Genomic DNA, 11398 nt, shown 5'->3' on the forward strand with positions numbered 1-11398 from the left:
AAGGTATACTGTATTTTTTTTTGGAAAAAATGATTATGTGATACCGACGCAACATGATAATATTTTAATTTCATTGAAAGATCGCGCCTTTTAAAATTTACCATTTCACGCCCGTTGTCTTCTCCATTGCATCCTTCCGTCTCTGCCTTTCCCTCCTTTGCCGTACTGCCGTTTCACACTGTTCGCTGCTGGCCTTGGACAAACACCAGCTGCCTCTTGTTGTGGATATGACGGCGTTGGCTTCCTCCGCTGCTCAAAGCTTTGCTAGCTGCTGCCATTGGCGTTGCACGTGTGATGAAGATCGGTAGACCGGTTAGCACGATGATAAATTTGTGTCAGCAGAACGAGATGAACACATTTCCGGCATCTTTTGCAACCGGATTTTGTTTCATGGCTAGTGGCAGCTGTGTCGTGGAGCTTTATGCCGAGCAGCCGAGCTTCACATGAGCACTGGCTGCCAGCGCCCCAGTCCAGCCTTCGTTTCTTGCGTGCCGCAGCCTGTTTCGGCCATGGAAATTTTGGATTGCAACACGCATCATGTCGTGAATTTTGTTTCAGAGTCCAGCTGCACGCATTTACTAGTACCTCCTATTGTACTGATCTACAAGTATGCTCTAATTCAGTCAGCGATCCAGGTCGCCGCCGCCACCGATCACCCTCCGGCCGCCGGACGCCGTCGCCTCCGTCCCTTGCTCTTCAGGCCCCGAGGTGAGTTGTCGAGATCGTGGCGCACCTTCGGTTCGTCGAAAGCAAACAGGCCTCTGATCGTGGGAATTGCGGCGGATGCAGCTAGGACGGGCGCGCGGAGATGGACGAGAGCCTCGTGGTGGATCGCATCAGCGCCCTCCCGGACGACGTGCTGCACCGGATCCTCGGCGGCGTCGGCTGCTTCCGCGCCGCCGCGCGCACCAGCATCCTCTCCGGCCGGTGGCGCGGGCTCTGGACCGGCCTCGAGACGGTCACCGTCCGCGACCTCGCGCCCGACGCGATCCGCGCCGCGCTCGCCCGGCTCGCCCGCCCCGTGGTGGCGGCCCTGGACATCGAAGTCTCCGTGCCGCCGCGGGGGCTCCGAGCGGCCGACATGGACTCCCTGCTCGCCGCCGCCGCGGGCCTGTCGCCGAGCAAGCTCGACCTCACCTTCCCGGGGCTCTCGCTCGACGGGGACGTCGCCGTGCCCCTGCCCCGCCTCGACGCGGTCGAATCGCTCGGTCTCGCCGTGCGGGGGGTCGTCTTCGTCTCGCCGCCGGGGCTAGAGTTTCCGAAGCTGGAGACGCTGTCCCTCTCGGCCTGCGCCATGGACCTCGCCGCCATGGTCCCGCGCTGCCCCAAGCTGCGCGTCCTCAGGGTGACCAAGGCGCCGTCCTCCGCAAGCAAGATCGAGTTCCGCTCGGCGTCGCTGGAAGAGTTCGTCGGGAGGACGAAGCAGCAGTTCGCCATCGACATCGCGGCCCCCGCGCTGAAGAAACTGACGGTGGCCTGCAACATGGGCACGGACGGCAGCTTGTCGGTCGTGGCACCGATGGTGGAGGAGATCTCCATCAAGTGCTGGTACTTCTCCATGGACGTTGATCTCTACAGCGACATGTGGCGCGTCGTCTTCCTCGGCATACGGGCGGTGGAGGGCGGCGGCGACGCACCAGCACTCGTGCGCCCTCGCGCCCACGTCATGTCGCTGCAAATCATTATGGTACGGTACATCTCTGGTCTGAGGCCGTGTTTAGGTAAAAATTTTGTGTTAGAATCTTGCTAATTTGAAGTATTAAATGAAGTCTATTTACAAAAAATTTTGCATAGATGGGTTGTAAATCACGAGACGAATCTAATGATGCTAATTAATCTATGATTAATCCATAATTAATGGATGGTTACTGTAGCAACACTATTGCAAACATAGATTACGTAGGCTCATTAGATTCGTCTCGCGATTTACAGTTCATCCATGCAAAAAATTTTGTAAATAGACTTCATTTAGTACTCCATACATATGTCCCAATATTCGATGTGATGTTTTTTTTGCGTGATTTACGGGTAAAAATCTAAACAGGACGTGAATAAATGGGTTTCTGAATCCTACTGATGCTGCCCAATCGTTCTGCAGAGCACTAGTTTTTCGGAGAGGACATTTGCTGAAGAAATGGAGAAGATTCCTGTTCCCGTCGTCTCTGTTCTAGAGCTGAAGATCGGATCACGGGGCCATGCCTTTGGACCACTGCTGCTGCACTTGCTTCGGATTTATCCTGCAGTGCAAAAGCTCGACATCATTCTACTAGAACCCCGGGTATTTTTTTTCCCCTTTCTCTGACAATCTCTTTCTTGTTCGACAGTCTAGTGCATGCTGTATTTCTTTTTTTTAAGGATTTATGCTGTATTTCAGTGCAAACAATAAATCCATTGTACTGCTACATTTTTTTCCCTATCTAGCCCAACGTGGAAGACACTTGCTTCAGAAGTAGGTGGTGCTACTGCGAGAAGCCTAACAGTGTCTGGAGAGATGAAACTGTCGCCCTGATGAGCCTCACGGAAGTGGAAATCAAGGGGCTCAGAGGAGACTACAATGAGGTCGATTTCCTCCGGCTCATCTTCAGAAGCGCGCCGCTGCTTGAGAGAGTGACCGTGAAGCTGTGCTCTGCAATCATTCCAGATGCCGACTGGTACAACACAGTCCTCGACACCTTCGAGGAGCACCCTGGTGTGAACTGCACTGTCTGTTTGTAGGTCGGCAGGGTTCTGGACGCATGATTAGCATGATCCTACTAGCTGCAGCAAGATTTGCTACCATCGTTAACCTTTTATTCTGTGGAATCGTCGAAAACCTGAAACTTGGAGTTTGTCATCGTTAACCTTGTTCCGACACTAATATTATGCTGACAAACTTAAACAGTTATGATGGTGTTTTTCCATGGCATATGGGGTTTACTGGGTGGTTCGAATGTGCCATTTTTGCCGGATGTTCTTGGGTTGGCTTTTGCTCTCTGTCGCTGGCTATTCAGCGCGAAGACTGTTCTGCTGGCTGCGGTCGGCGACGGGTGCTGGTTTATTCCGAGAGAAAATTATTGCTAACTGACTGGTGGCTGGTGGCTGGTTTAGTGTGAGAGAAAAATCCTGTTGGTTGGCTGGAAGCAGCCAGCAGAACAGAGTGTGGACCAGTAAATAGTATGGATAAAAAAACATTCCTCAACTTTTAGCCGGTTATAATTCTGGTTTGTAGAGAAAGATACGGTACTCTCACGGATAACCGCATTTGACAATCAGTTCCAGTATGCAAAACATGTATGAATGCTCCCGATCGACACTACTACTCGGTAAGTTGTACGTAAAAGAGAGTGTCTATTTATCGCTTTAAGCGATTTCCTCAAATTCTATCGCAGAAGACCGCCGTTCAACTTCTTCACCCCCGCCCCGCGTCCTCCACCCCCACCCCTTCGTCCTCCGCCCCGGCCGGCGGCTCTCGCCGCCACGCCGTCCGCCCACCAACCACCGCCGGCGCATCCCCGCCCTTCCCTAGCTTCTCCGGCGGCGCTCCGCCGCGCTGCCTCGCTGCCCGCCCACACACCACCGCCCACCGCCGGTCGATTCCTCCCCCACCACCTTCTCTTCTAGGTCCAGTGGCCATGGAGCCGCCCCACCCCCAGCAACCCCAGATCCTAAGGTCGCCGCCGCCCTCCACCACCCCGGCCGCCGGCGACCTCTCGCCGCCCACCCTCTCCCCCTCCCCTACCTACCTCAGCTCGCAACCCCTCGCTTGCAGCCCTGGCTAGAGGTGGAAGATGATGAACAGTACTTTCACGGGATTCTGCAATGGATCACCCGGAAATTGCATGTGCCATGAATTTCCCGCGTAAAAGAGACTGTATCAAAAAAAAATGTAAAAGAGACAAAGGACAACGCAAACGCACGTGTCGCGCGCCGCCGTTGAACGAGACAGGCGTCCCCCCCTACCCTCCCGCCTGCATGGCCGCCTCGTCCTCCCTCTTCTTATTGACGACGCGTGCCTACTGCCTACTCAGAAAGGCACCGCCCAAGAATCTCGTGCCACCATGGCGGCCCAGCTTGTCGCCGCCCTCGTCCTGCTCCTGCAGCTCGCCGGCGCGTCCGGCCACGACGGCGGCTTCATCCGGCAGGTCACCGACGGCGGCTCCCGAGCCTGGCCCGGGCTGCTCCCGGAGGCGCAGTTCGCGGCGTTCGTGCGGCGGCACGGGCGGCGGTACTCCGGGCCCGAGGAGTACGCGCGGCGGCTGCGCGTGTTCGCGGCCAACCTGGCCCGCGCCGCGGCGCACCAGGCGCTGGACCCCTCGGCGCGGCACGGGGTCACGCCCTTCTCCGACCTCACGCGGGAGGAGTTCGAGTCGCGCCTCGGCCTCACGGACGTCCGCGCCGGCGGCGAGAGGCTCGTGCGGGGGAGCATGCCCGCCGCCGCCCCGGCCACGGAGGAGGAGGTGGCGCGGCTGCCGGCCAGCTTCGACTGGCGCAACATGGGCGCCGTCACCGGCGTCAAGACGCAGGGCGCGTGCGGGTCGTGCTGGGCCTTCAGCACGACGGGCGCCGTCGAGGGCGCCAACTTCCTCGCCACCGGGAAGCTCCTCAACCTCAGCGAGCAGCAGCTCGTCGACTGCGACCACACGGCGCGTGCCTGATCATCTCTCTCTCTCTCTCTCTCTCTCTCTCTCTCTCTCTCTCTCTCTCTCTCTCTCTCTCTCTCAATGAAACTGAAGGAACTGTGTGTGTGTCCAGTGCAGCGCGGTGGCGCGGAACGAGTGCAACAACGGCTGCGCCGGCGGGCTGATGACGAACGCGTACGCGTACCTGATGGAGTCGGGCGGGCTGATGGAGCAGCGCGCGTACCCGTACACGGGCGCGGCGGGGGCCTACCGCTTCGACCCGGACCGCGCCGCCGTGCGCGTCGCCAACTTCACCGCCGTCCCCGCCGGCGACGAGCGCCAGACCCGGGCGGCGCTCGTCCGCCGCGGCCCGCTGGCGGTGGGGCTGAACGCGGCGTTCATGCAGACGTACGCGGGCGGGGTGTCGTGCCCGCTCGTGTGCCCGCTGGCGTGGGTCAACCACGGCGCGCTCCTCGTCGGCTACGGCGCGCGCGGCTTCGCGGCGCTGCGGCTGGGCTACCGCCCCTACTGGGTCATCAAGAACTCGTGGGGGGAGCAGTGGGGGGAGCGAGGGTACTACCGCCTCTGCCGCGGCGGCAACGTCTGCGGCGTCGACAGCATGGTCTCCGCCGTCGCCGTCGCGCCGCCGCCGCCGTGAATTCCTATCGACTACCCACCACGGCCGCCGCCCCTGCCGCCGGCGTGTGCGAGGAAAACGGGGGAGTCCTGACGTGGCAAGATGTCGCGGAGTACGTGGCAGTGTGTGTGATATAGTATACAGATGAAATAACAGGATGCCGATACGTGGAGGCATGTGCCTCGCGATGATCTTGGAATGAACTGTAGCTGTTTATTGTACATTTGTACTGATGATGAATGTGTTCGTTTGCTGGATCCAAAATTCTTGGCCACATAATCGGCTGCCTCTGTAGTAGTACTGTGGCGCAGTGGATATATATCGCGCCGGCTGCAAATCAGCTATAAGTAAATTATTGCAGTGACTTGGCTCCAATTAAGCCTGTGTTTAGTTCCATTTTCTAAAAAATTTTGGAAACGAAATCTTGACATTTAAAAGTATTAAATAAAATCTATTTATAAAATTTTTTACACGAATAAAGTTCCATTTTCCAAAAATTTTGGAAACGGAATCTTGACATTTAAAAGTATTAAATGAAATTTATTTATAAAATCTTTTACACGAATGGGTTCTAAATCGCGAGCCGAATCTAACGAGCTTAATTAATTAATTAATCATTAAAGATTATTTACGGTAGCACGACGTTGTCCAATTATGATCTAATTAAACTTTAAAAATTCGTCTCGAAATTACACCCGAGGATTATGGAATGAGTTTTGTCAGTTATCCATACTTAAGACTTCTAACTAGTGGTCAAATGTTAAAATTACTGTAGCGCTGAAATTTTTTTGGAATTTTAAGGAGAACTAAACACTTGCTAAGCCCAACCATCCGTTCCGGTCCAAAAATATTTTCCTTCCCCATGCGCGCGTAGAATAGGTTCGCATTAATTGCTTCACTGTGCAACCGTGCAGACGTATTGATTTTCTAGTTGACCTACGCATATAACCATGGAACTCATCTTGGAACTCGACGACTTGACGTTTTGGTGATAGTCCTTTTTTCTCTTTTTTCTTTATTTTTTATCCCCCTCTCTCATCTTTTTATTTCTATTTTATTTTTCTGTTACTCCTTGTTGTTCATTGTATAAGCTAACTTTTTATAGATAGTAATACTTTGTTCTGTGTTCATAATATAGTTGTTCTAGGTGTATAATTTATTTGTTCGCTTTGTTGATTAAATTGTTCAGCTATATTGAATTATTTGTTCGTGATATTTATTATTTATTCTATACAATTAAATGTTCATGATGTTTAATATTTTGTTCGTAATATAATATTATTTGTTTATCATATTTAGTTTTTTATTTGTAGAAATAACTATTTGTTCGTGTTGTTAAAATATTTGTTCCCAGTAAATAAAGATATTATTAGTAGAAAAAATATTTTTTAAAAATATTGTGCATAGATAGGCAAGTGTGATCTCGTTTTGAAGATCTTATCACAAGAAAGATAATGGTGTAATCGGAATTTAATTTGGATATATATTTTTAGTTTTATAGATATTTTTAGTTTGAAAACCTTTGGATGTGGCTGATGTTATCATTTTTTGTCTTTATTTGCATGCAAGCATCTCTCGTTCTCTTTCCTCCCGTGGAAGTACTACTCATCCAGCTAAGGCTCTGTTTGGGAGGCCTTCGGCTCCGGCTCCAACACCGGTTTCTGCCGGAGCCCTCCCAAACAATGTTTTTGGCCACGGCTCCAACCTTGGAGCACTTTGGAGTCCCTGGAATCATGCTCACTAGAGCGGATTGGGCGAGGCGGAGCCAGCAAAACGTGGCTCCGTCCGGCTCCTCTGTGCCCTTTGCCGGCCCTGCCCCCGGGTGGGGCCTGTCGGGGTGTGGTCCGCGGGGAGGAGCTGGTCGGCCGCCGGCGGTCGCCGGAGCGCGTGGCCCGTGGGGAGGAGTGGCCGACCGGCGCCGGGCGCCGGGCGTCGGGGCGCGCGGCTCATGGGGAGGAGGTGCCCGGCGGCGACGGTCTAGGGGGGCGCAACCTGCGGGGCCGGGGAGGAGGTGGCCGGTGGCGGCCACGAGCAGGGGCCACGGGGAGCAGGCGGCCGGCCGACGCCACGGGCAGGGGCCGCGGAGAGGATGTGGCCGGCGGCGACCACTTGCAGGGGAGCGGGCCCGAGGCTGCGTGGAGACGATGGGGCCTAGGCGCGCCGCGCGCGGCCACCGACGCTCGGGAGGAAGAAGCTAAGGGATAGGGAGGAGAAGGGATAAGGAGAAAAGAGAAAGAAGGAAAGAAAAAAATAAAAAAATAAAAAAGGAAGGGCATTATGGATATTTTATTTTTTTAATGTATTTTAAACAATCTGGTGGAGCTGTTTTGCCAAATGTTTTTTAAAATAGCTTCAACTCCATTAGAAAAGCCGCTCCACCAGAGGAGCCAGAGCCGGAGCTATTTTTGGAGGAGCCGGAGCCATGTAAAACAGATCCTAAATTTCCTGTAAAGTTTGTGGAGCGGGTGAATTAAATAGAGCATAGATCTATTTGTTGTTGGGCTACCGGCCCATTTAATCACCGCGTGGAAATATTCTTCAGGTGATGGTTCTTGTTTTCGTCGCCTCGGTGATGTATAATCGCACCCCTGTGGTCCCGCCGAGGATAACCCAAGGGAGCCCTTGGGCCGGCTGGGTCCGAAAGCCCAATTATTCTGTAAAAGTCCATAAACTAGTCAGGATCCAGAAGCCCAATTGTGTGAATGCATCAGGAATGACGACGTGCTCTCTGTCATCACTGGGTTCGGCAGGTTGGAGTTAGAGGCTGGAGCTGGAATCGTGTGAGAGAAAAATACTGTTAGGCTGACTGGAGCTGGTGGCTGGAGTGGTGTAAGAGAAAAATACTATTGGGCTGGAGCTGGCTGCCGAACTCAACAGCCAGTATTTTTCTCTCACACCATTCCAGCTCCAGCCTCCTGAACGCAGTGACAGAGAGCACTGGGGTTCCATATTCGACATGGCCACCCAATGGGGGCGAAAACTGGTAGCACAAGGTTCGTCACACATTCAAAAGTTCACAACACGATAATCATGCATTCTCAAAGATACCAGATACAGTAGTGGGTTAGATCAGTGTTCACAGGTTGCATTGGGCCATAGGCACAGCAACCACCGTGTTGCCTCAAATGAGACTAGCCACCAGAGTAAGGCTACACCAAAAAAAAAAAAAAACTGATGAAGTTAACATCTACCGCAGGTGTAATTATCACCGTACAATATGGTCAGAGACAATCAGAGAACACCTCCACTGAGTCCTTTTTTTCAGTAGCATCCTGGAATATCATATGGATACCATCAATGATTAACATGTCATATAAACACATCAGGCCAATCAGCCACACCGTCACATGCAAGGTTACAACTGATACACAGTAATCAACTTGGAGCTTGCCTCAACGGGATCTAAGTACTATAATTCTGTAATTCATGCATGCATGTATACATCTAAAAACACACAATCAACCAGCACAATGAAGCAGTGATGCATACATCCATAAGTCAAACAAGCCCAGTTGGTAGCACAAGGTTCGTCACAACAAAGCTTACAACACGAGCACTGTGCGATCCAGAGGAATGCTCATACAGGTACCAAGCATGGACCATGCTATGGTCAGATAATTCAGTGTTTGATGGGTACTTAAGAAGTTCATAGTGCATAGGCAAATGATTAGTAACCACCATATTTTCCCCGAGGAGAAGTAGCCAACACACTAAGGCCACAGACAAACTGATGAAATTAAAAGACAGCATAGGGGTAATTAAGAAGCATAGAATGGGCAGAGACAACATCTTTAGTCCCGAGGGAACAGCCATGTCGCAAGAATCTCGTGCTTCCAGGACATTGGCAAAGGAGAGGAAACCTCGCCATCTCTCATGTCATAGACATTGACAGAAGTGTTCTCCTCATCAAAGGCATAGCGGACGGCATTCTCCGTTACATCATCTAAGAAGAAGATTTGGTCGCTGGACATCCCATACTGAGACGCAGACATAACCTTGGAGCATGGTCGTCCGAGGAAAAGCATCTGATCATCCCCAAGAGTTGTCACATTCACCCACCGTGAGTGCCCGAAGTCAGCCTCCAACACCTCAAACTCGCTGATCCGTCCAGCAACAATCGTGTCACCTACCATTCTGCAGCAAACCTTCCTGCGTACCATCAGCAGTGCACCACGTGATTCAACTAGGTTGAGCTTCTTTCTGGCTGTAGAGTCGTCCGGGAACCAAGCTTCAAACAGAGGGTCAGGATCACCCTTGATGACCAGTCCAATTCGAGAGACCTGTGGGTCACCGGTGCTCGGATCTTGGCTGATGTTGATAGCAAGGAGGTTTTCATCATCAGCAAGGGCGTAGAGCTTTCCGTGATAGAACACCATGTCTTCAAACCCGTCGCATGGATCATACGCACGTACAGACCATGAGGAAGCCCCTGGCTGGCACATCAGAATCTGACTTATCTGTCCAGTGCCAACGAATGCAGCGACGAGGTTTGGTGAGCACACGATCAGTTTGTTTAATGTGGGCACATGCTTGAAGTCCCTGATGTCCAGCCATGTAACGTAGTGTTTCCCATTTGGTGTCACATGGTCCTGATACTTCACATACTTATCAGCTGCATTTGGTGGGCGGAGCCGGATGCAAGACAGAGCGGGGAGCTTCACGGTGGCCCCGGCGAAAGGGTCGACCAAGAAGCAGCCGTTGTCCCGCGGGAAGACCATGAGCTGCCGCCAAAGGCAGCGCCCTTGTAGCCGACGCAGCCGAAGCCAGGGAAGCGGAAGGGCTTGCCGTAGGGGAGGCTGTAGAAGGTGCCGTCCGGGAGCGCGAGCAGAGGCAGCGGCGGGGGCAGGTGGAGCTGCCGCGCGGCGGCGCGCCACTGCGGGCACACGGCGGCGAAGCGGGCGCGGTCCGCGTAGGCCGGGAGGAGGCGCAGCACCATGCCGGCCAGGTCCCAAGGGATCTCCGACCACGACGGCGGCTGCCCGGCGGGCGGCGTGGCCTCGGCCATCCGAGCAGATCTGGCAAAGAGGAGCCAGCAAGACGTAAAATAAGAATGCGCCAGTGATCCATCATCACGGTAAGAACGCGTCAGGATCCAAGAAACCAGAAGCGGCACATCACGTCCGGTGCCGGTGCGCGCGGAGGCAATACGTCGAACACCTCGCGTGCACCGCCGCTGCACACGGCTAGAGCGGCATTGATGCGGTCATGGTGGTGAGACCGTGAGGGGAACAGTCAGCATGCGCTAGAGAGAATGAGGCGAGGTGAAGTTAGGTAGTCAGTGTACCAGAGGTTGCCGCGGCGGCGGTCACGCGGCTGGACCGCTGGAGAGGTGAGGTGCTGCCTGCTGCAGCTCGGGTGGGAGTGAGGAACGAAAGGGGAAGGTGGGGTGAGCACTGCGCAACTAGACAAGGCAATAGGGCTCTAGTTTTTTTTTTTAAGGAAAAGGACTCTAGCCTCGTCATGCACACAGGGCAGGCCCGGGCCAAGGTGGGCCCGAGCAGGGGAGCTGCAGCTCGGCCCAATATGCACTCAGCCCACGGGAGAAAAAAAGGACCAGCGCAACCTCGTTCCTTCGACTGGTTTCTGATCATTCAGATGAATCTTCTTCAAATTTCCAAATTTCAGTGAAAATCTCAAAAAAACAAAATTTTCACTGAAAATGGTAGGCCGAACGCTGCACTGCACATGATGGCACTCAGTCATGTTCCAGTGGAGAAAATTGCATTTTTGGGACTTGAGAGGTTGTGTTTCGCTATTTTAGGACTTCAAACATCGATTTCGCTTAACGACCTTTGAAACATTGGCTCTTTGCTATATATATGATATTTGCTCCTTTTAATTAATTTGGTAAATTGAAATACATGTATTTTCACCCTCTAGGGCCCTTTGCCCTTATGCCTAAACCCTACTTTGGTTCCGGGAATTTGTTATCTTGTCCGGCGGCAGCAGCACGCTAGCAGCATCGTCCAGTTTCAGCGTCTCGCCGGAACCATGCGCCACCACGCGCCAGCATCGTCCAGCATGCTCACAGTCGTAGGCGACGAGGGGCGTTCGTGCTTCTGCAGGTCGGCGCGCTGCAGTTAGGGCAGCAGCCCCTTGGCTCCGCGTCGCTCGCCATCGAGGCGGGAGATGCTGAAGCGCTGCGGCAAGGCCAGCGGCCGGC

General features: G+C 53.4%; 2 protein-coding genes and 1 pseudogene across 2 annotated transcripts; 2 read left to right on the forward strand and 1 right to left on the reverse strand.

The window, feature by feature from the left end:
- The first annotated feature begins 1301 nt into the window (after positions 1 to 1301).
- On the forward strand, positions 1302 to 2845 carry LOC120687955. The gene is made up of 3 exons (XM_039970066.1): positions 1302 to 1687; positions 2099 to 2278; positions 2422 to 2845. The coding sequence occupies exons 1-3, from the start codon at positions 1310 to 1312 to the stop codon at positions 2713 to 2715; spliced, it is 852 nt and encodes a 283-aa protein (XP_039826000.1). The 5' UTR covers positions 1302 to 1309; the 3' UTR covers positions 2716 to 2845.
- Positions 2846 to 4010: 1165 nt separating this feature from the next.
- On the forward strand, positions 4011 to 5456 carry LOC120687961 (probable cysteine protease RD19D). Its single transcript, XM_039970076.1, has 2 exons — positions 4011 to 4622; positions 4732 to 5456. Exons 1-2 carry the CDS (start codon positions 4038 to 4040, stop codon positions 5254 to 5256), a joined length of 1110 nt encoding a protein of 369 aa, XP_039826010.1. The 5' UTR covers positions 4011 to 4037; the 3' UTR covers positions 5257 to 5456.
- A 3239-nt stretch (positions 5457 to 8695) lies between these two features.
- On the reverse strand, positions 8696 to 10643 carry LOC120687967 (annotated as a pseudogene).
- Between the last annotated feature and the right edge of the window lie 755 nt (positions 10644 to 11398).

Source organism: Panicum virgatum, chromosome 2K, assembly GCF_016808335.1.
Source record: "Panicum virgatum strain AP13 chromosome 2K, P.virgatum_v5, whole genome shotgun sequence".
Lineage (NCBI taxonomy): Eukaryota > Viridiplantae > Streptophyta > Magnoliopsida > Poales > Poaceae > Panicum > Panicum virgatum.

Excerpts from the sequence above, each read along its gene's own strand:
- LOC120687955 (XM_039970066.1), top strand. The coding sequence starts at position 1,310 with ATGGTCCCGCGCTGCCCCAAGCTGCGCGTCCTCAGGGTGACCAAGGCG. Across the intron at positions 1,688-2,098 it reads TGTCGCTGCAAATCATTATG|AGCACTAGTTTTTCGGAGAG; the intron begins GTACGGTACATC and ends ATCGTTCTGCAG. Across the intron at positions 2,279-2,421 it reads TCATTCTACTAGAACCCCGG|CCCAACGTGGAAGACACTTG; the intron begins GTATTTTTTTTC and ends TTCCCTATCTAG.
- LOC120687961 (XM_039970076.1), top strand. The coding sequence starts at position 4,038 with ATGGCGGCCCAGCTTGTCGCCGCCCTCGTCCTGCTCCTGCAGCTCGCC. Across the intron at positions 4,623-4,731 it reads TCGTCGACTGCGACCACACG|TGCAGCGCGGTGGCGCGGAA; the intron begins GCGCGTGCCTGA and ends GTGTGTGTCCAG.